This window comes from Asparagus officinalis, chromosome 6, assembly GCF_001876935.1.
Source record: "Asparagus officinalis chromosome 6, Aspof.V1, whole genome shotgun sequence".
NCBI classification, from domain to species: Eukaryota; Viridiplantae; Streptophyta; class Magnoliopsida; order Asparagales; family Asparagaceae; genus Asparagus; species Asparagus officinalis.
The window spans coordinates 77,794,151-77,801,292 of record NC_033799.1 but is presented as its reverse complement, the minus strand read 5'-3'; the positions used below and the strand labels follow the sequence as shown (position 1 = coordinate 77,801,292).

Below are 7,142 nucleotides of genomic sequence, written 5' to 3'. Positions count from 1 at the left end.
TAATTCATTACCCTTTTTTCTACCAATATTAGCTTGATGCTGTACTTAATGAATTATGTACCTGTTTCCTACCAATATTTCCCCTTTTCTACCACATAATTTCTTCATAATTTTTAGCCTACTATGCATTTTTTTTTTTGCGAAATGCTTGTCCAACTTCTCTAGAAATTGGAATTTATTTCCCCTCTTCTAGCAATATAACATTGTTTTTTTTTTGGAGTTTTTATTCTGAGAGGTAACTTCTTGTTGGAGATGATGATTCCTACATTTTTTTTCCCTTTTCCTTCAGACCTAATCCTTCTTAGTATTCTTTAGGCCATGGACAGCAAAGTGACCCACAAACAATTATCACTCCCACATGGAATTGTATAGTAAAGGGACCAAATTACTGAGCCATCCCTTTCACACATTTCATCCAATACCCAAGCTCTCCTCTCTCTCTCTCTAAACTTGGGAGAATAAAATAATCTTAGATACATTTGATTCTTCTTTCCTCAACAGCCAACGCCACGAAGCCGCAGGGAGAGAAGAACTAATAAGGGGGGGAAAAAGCATCATTTTTCCTTTCTGCCGCTTTTATTTCCTGAAATTTTCACTTGGGTCCGTGGTGTTTTGCACCGTTGAGGATTTTTGTGATGTTGGCTTCTGTTTTTCTTCTTAAAAGATTGGATTTTTTTCCTATCTGTTGAGCGTCTGGCGCTTTGATACGCGACCCATGTGAGAAAACCACTCTGTGCTTTTATGAAAGTTTTTTTTATTTTTATCGGCTTTTTAGAGTACAACTGGGCTTTGGATGCTCATGAACTTGAGAGGACCTGAAACTGATGCTCAGTTGAGTTGAGTTGTCTCCTACCTGCATAAAAACTGGTTTTAATGCGGTGAAAAAGAGATTTTGGTATCGAGAGAAATCTGGGCCTTTTCGTTGATGGCAGTTAGTTGGGGGTGAAAGGAGCTCCTTTTTTATTTTATTTTTTATTTAGAGGCCTCAAATATAACCTTGGTTCCCTCAAGCTCAGGTCACAGCATTAAGAGTTTCTGAAATTGAGCGCAAAATTCCAGGGGTTTTTTTTTCTTTTCCTGGGTGTTTCAGACATTTCGTTTGGTTCTTGATTCTGGGCTTAAATCTGATTGAATTGTTGGGTAGAGGAGATTTCGAGATGTCGGCTAAGTTCCTACACGTGTTCACTGAGGAGAACCCAGAGCTGCAGAGGCAAATTGGATGCATGACAGGGATTTTTCAAATGTTTGATCGGCAGCATGTAATAACTGGGAGGCGAACCCACGGTCACAATCATAAGAGGCACCCTTCAGGTAATTTTGCTGCAAGTATTATCTCACGCATTGTTATGATCATCTGTTTGTTGAAGTTATTTCTGTTCATGTATTTTTTTTATTTTTTTTAATGTTGGGTGTATCCCAATTTTTCTTCGGAGAATTGTTAGAAATTTTCCTTATGCAAGCGATCTACATGTTGTGAGAATTACTAAACCAGCAAATCTTCTTATGTCAGCAAATATTCTTATGTCAGCAAATATTCTTTGCGAATCATAGGGGTTTTTCAGTTTGTAATGAAATTGCTGATGAACCCTCTTTGATTGGTTTACAGTCGGCAGGCTCGCATATGTTTATCAGATTACATTTTTCATGAATTGCATGTCCAACTGCTTGATAAATTCTAATTCATTACCCTTTTTTCTACCAATATTAGCTTGATGCTGTACTTAATGAATTATGTACCTGTTTCCTACCAATATTTCCCCTTTTCTACCACATAATTTCTTCATAATTTTTAGCCTACTATGCATTTTTTTTTTTGCGAAATGCTTGTCCAACTTCTCTAGAAATTGGAATTTATTTCCCCTCTTCTAGCAATATAACATTGTTTTTTTTTTGGAGTTTTTATTCTGAGAGGTAACTTCTTGTTGGAGATGATGATTCCTACATTTTTTTTCCCTTTTCCTTCAGACCTAATCCTTCTTAGTATTCTTTAGGCCATGGAGTTTCCACTAGTGTAGCCGAGCAATGTTCAAGTTCTCCGCATATTGTTCTGGTAAAATCTTGACTGAATGTTGAATGAAGAGTTCTCATTCATCTGCCATTATGTTCAGGAATTTTAAACATACAAGTAATCTTGCAGGAAAGGAATCTTAATAGGAGCATGAATGAGAACCGGAGGATCTCCATGGAGTCCTCAAGAACTTCATTCTCATCTTCATCGTGTTCCTCATTTTCTTCTCTTGACCATAACAAATCAACTCAGCAGGAGGCTCTCCTCTGTGACCAAACAATTTTTCCAGACAAGTCCACAAAGTGTTCACCGAAGCTTAAGACTCCAAATACTGACGGCCGACCCCCTCGTTATGGGCCTCGCAGCGACGCATCAGATGCGTCAATCCACACAGCTCGCCGATCACTAGATTTCAGGGATGTTGTTAAGGGCTCCATCAACAGAGACTCCCGAGGCTTATCAGTCAAAACCTCATCAAAACAGGAAGTGAAGAACCACAAATTGCAGCACAGAGACTCTCCGAGGCCTATTCAGCTGTCAAGATTAACTGATGGAAAATTAGGACTGCCTATTGATCTCGATGAATCTATCCGCGTTCTCATTAAGCTCAAAGAGGCACCTTGGCATTTCTCCGAATTCGGGGAATCCCCAAGAACTTCATTTGAGGCGAAAAATGTTTCGTCCTACCCAGAATCGAAGGAAGCTCACAGATTCTCATTTGATGGGAGAGAAATCACTCGTCAATCTCTGGATTCTCGAGAGGATGGCAAGTTGCCCTCTAATTTCCGAGATCTCCCAAGATTGTCCTTGGATAGCAGGGAAGGTTCTCTGAGGTATTCTGACTTTGAATCCAGACCAAACTCAAACTTCAAGGATTTAGATAGAAGCAATAGCAACCAAAGAGTCTCTACAGATTCAAATCTTGAACAAGAATTGGGTACTCACAAGCGCTCCACTAGTGTCGTCGCGAAGCTCATGGGCTTGGAAGCAATGCCAAGCTTGAGTTTGGTTACTCAAGATCCTTTGAAGGAACCAAGACCAATGCCATCAATAACCTCCAATGACGATGGAGAAAATTGGCTTCCCTCTCCAAAGAGATCAATCAAGATAAAGGGTCCTGATTCAAGAATGAAGCCCATATCAAATTCAAAGGTTCCAGTCGAAACAGCACCTTGGAGGCAGACGGAGAAACGCCATGTTCCAAAGAAAGCAGCATTTGTACACCGAGAAGCTCAGATGAAGCAGCAAACAGAATCGGCTTATTACAGTGACATAGAGAAGAAATTGAAAGAACTAGAATTTCGACAATCCAATAAAGATCTCAGGGCACTTCAACAGATACTGGATGCTATGCAAGAAAAAGGGCTGTTGGAAACCAAGAACGGCGATGAAGGAGCTGATAACCAAACTTTGAGATCAGCAAGTAGAACTCCAGGAACTTTTGAATCTCCTATTGTCATCATGAAGCCGGCAAGTTCTATTAAAAGATCAAGCCTACAAGGCATCCAGAAGCTGAAGGCATCTGAGAAGAAAACTAATTTGAAAGAGATTTTTGATAAGAAAACTAGTTCCAAGATCGAAGACACTGGATCACTGAAACTTCGAACAAAAACAGCTCAGGTTTCAACAACCCGAGCTCAGCAGTCAACAAGAGAGAATGCTGGAAGCTCATTAAAGACTTCAGGCTCTGTGAGCCCAAGGCTACAACAGAAAAGGCTTGAGGCAGAGAGATCTCGACCTCCACTTCCTTCTTCAGACGCAAACAAACCTCACAGGTCATCTTCTAACAAAAAGCCAATAGAATCAGTTTCACCGAGAAATAGACTTAGACAAAAACCAGCACAGGTGCAAGATAACGATGAGCAATTGAGTGAGAGTCATGAAATTTCTCAAAGGTCGGATAGCTATGTTAGCTTGTCATCGGAGGTGGATATAGAAGTAACAAGTGCTGATCGGTCTGAAGGCGGCAGGAGTCCGAGAACTGCTAAAAAAGCTTCTTCAGTCAAGAAGCAAAAGGTTTGTACCTTGCTATTTTCATCCAACATTTTCCCTCAAACTGTCTACATTTGTTTGTTAACAAAAGAAGGGTTCCTGTTGCTCCTTTTTTGTGGTCAGGGGGTGCTTTGTTCTGTAAAAATACTGCATAGCATGCTAGTGGGTTAAGTTTAAACTTTGGTAAGGTCACTTCAAGCCCTTTTAGGTTTTGTTAGATAACACCGTAACTATCATCATATGTCTGACTGTGCACATGAAACCACTCGCATGCAAATGGCCAAAATGCCCGTGATCAGAAACCCCTTTTAGATCCCTTTTAGTAATGTTAAAGGTCATTTTTATAACCCCTTACTAATGATTATAATCTGATTTAAGTTACTTCAATAATTATAGTGTTAATTTGAAACAGATATTTTGGTCTTTTTACTAGTTTCACTATCACCGGTAACAGGGTTTGGTTGGAAAAAATGAAATCATTTGGGGGATTTTTCCGAATCACCCCAAAGTTAAGGGGGTTTGAGCCTTTTTTCATTTCATGAGAGAAATTGATTGTTTAACTATTTATTCCTACCATTAATCTCTTTCACGCTTCTTTATGTTTCAGAAGCCTCCAATCAATTTAAGTGGAGAAGTTCCAATTATTGAACATCCGAGCCCCATTTCTGTTCTAGATGCTTCATTCTGCCAAAATGACACGTCGCCATCTCCTTCAAAGAAGAATCTGAAGACCCCTAAAGGCAAGTGTCTTCATGTTTGTCGATATTTTCTGTCTAAATTCATTGCGAAAGCCATAATATATATAACATAGTTCACTTTAATGGTGATTATTTCTATAACATAGTTCACTTTAATGGTGATTATTTCCATTAATAATTTGGAGCTCACATTGATAAAAAGGATAAATTTGGGCTGTGAGGGATTTGTGGAAAATCATCTGCGAAATTGCTTTTACAAACTTCTATCAACTTAAGGATGCTGCCTTAGATAACACGTACAATCTCATGTTGATAGATTTTGAGCAATTTATGTGACAAAACATTTTCTTTTTTTTTGAGAAACCTCTCTGAACAACATCATTATTATGGCAATATGCAACTTCAAGTTATGCTGTGTTGCAGCAGGCTCGATATAGACAACAAAATGTTTTTAAATTATCAAGTCGAATGTTGCAATTTGTCCTATATAGAACTACCTGCACAAAACATGATTGTTTTTAGCAACCTGAACAGATCTGTGGTATGGAAAATTCTTCGATTCATCAATTTTTGGTCAGTTCCTTTCGCGAGATGCCTAATCAGTTCCTTTCCCAAGATGTGTAAATCTGAAGTTTTACTCTCAAACTCTCAACTGCAGTGACCATAGAGACATTTTTTGTAACTGAAATATTATCCTTTGTTTTTTTTGCTAAGACATTCATATTAATGTGATTTCAAACACATAGGAAGAACTGCTTGCCATATCAGCTGTTGATTATTCAAAGTAACATCTATAAACAGAAGAAAATGATCAATTTTGGAATTTGAGTTATGTGCTAACGCTTTTACTATCTTGTGCTTGAACAGATAACAAGAATCAGACCTCCGATGAATCCTGGACATCATCGCAGAGGTCAAGCTCCCAAATTAACCAGAAGAAGCTCAGGAACATTGAAAACCTAGTACAAAAGCTCAGTGAGCTGAGCTCAACTGACAATGGACTTTCGACCACTGATCACATTGCTTCTCTTTGCGAAACCCAGAACCCTGATCATCGCTACGTGTCAGAGATCCTCATAGCATCAGGCCTTCTCCTTAGAGACCTCAATGCAAGCCCATTAGGCCCAAAGCCCATTCAGCTCCACCCTTCAGGCCATCCGATCAACCCAGATTTGTTCCTCGTCCTCGAGCAAACCAAAGCTCTCCAGTCCAAGACTGATCAAGATAAGCTCCACCGAAAGCTTGTGTTTGATGCGGTGAATGAGGTCCTGATCCAAAAGCTTGAACTTTCGAGCTCAAACCCTATAAAGATTTCGTGCCGATTTCCTAGCGGGCAGAAGTTATTGAAAGAGTTGTGTCAGGAGATTGATCAGCTTCAGGTTCGGGCTGAGGCTGCAACCAACGAGAACTCTGAGGATGAGGTCAAGATATCGGTTGAAGATATTCTTCGTCGGTCGAGAGGGTGGTCGGAGTTTGGTAAGGAGGTGCCAGGGATAGTATTAGAGGTTGAGAGGTTGGTATTTAAGGATTTGGTTGATGAAGTTGTGAATGGTGATGCTGTTTCTAATTTACAGTACAAAGCAAGCAGAAGGCAAAGGCAACTGTTTGCTAAGTGAGGATTCATGAAATCTGAGGCAACTTTTTACACACCAGTGTTTCCTCTGTGAAAAGGGTTAAGTAATAGCAGATGGTGTACGTTTTCTTGTTGACTGCTTGTATAGATCTCTCTTTTAGAAGCATCCATTTCTACGTGAAATGAGATTCACAGTGAAGTTTCGTAGTTTGCATTAAATTTTTTTTGGATCAATTGCGGTTCTTCTGTCTACTACAACTGCATTGCAATTAACAGTTGGAGAAAATTTTTAGTTGCAGCTGATAACTTAAGCAGATGTTTAGGCATAAGTCGTGAGTTGTGGTTGCAATTTTTGGGCTGCAAATGACATTTAGGGTGTGTTTGGCAAACTCTTAAAACCGAGTCATGACTGAACATGGCACAGTTTTGGTTAATTTGTGATTGGTAAAAGTTGTCCCACTTCTATCCCGGTTCTTCTGAGGCCGAAAATAGGTCTTAGAACCAATTTAGTGCTGGACCAACACCCCTTTAGTCCAACTCTAAACTTGGTTTAGAAAAGAACTGGGTTAAGACTAAACTTGACCCAGTTTTTAGGTGATTGTTGGCAAAGATCTCAAAACTAGGTCAGGACTGACCCTGACCTCGACCTCGTATCGGGGTGAACTAGTTCTTTTCTGAATCGATGGGTGTTTTACAGAACTAGTTTTAAGCCTCTTTTTTGGCTTTAAAAAAAAGTGGGCCGGAATTGGCCTAAGATGTGTTCGTGGAGAACATGGCCCGTCAAAAGTCAAAAGGGGGGCCCGGTAAGGGATTGTAGCTTGCAACATATCTCGTAGACAAAAATATAGGAAATTGCATGGTTTTTGTTGAC

General features: G+C 39.6%; 1 protein-coding gene across 1 annotated transcript; it reads left to right on the top strand.

Moving 5' to 3' along the window:
- Positions 415 to 6,569, top strand: LOC109845276 (protein LONGIFOLIA 1). Its single transcript, XM_020414510.1, has 5 exons — positions 415 to 1,311; positions 1,992 to 2,050; positions 2,138 to 4,024; positions 4,608 to 4,740; positions 5,566 to 6,569. The coding sequence occupies exons 1-5, from the start codon at positions 1,158 to 1,160 to the stop codon at positions 6,312 to 6,314; spliced, it is 2,982 nt and encodes a 993-aa protein (XP_020270099.1). The 5' UTR covers positions 415 to 1,157; the 3' UTR covers positions 6,315 to 6,569.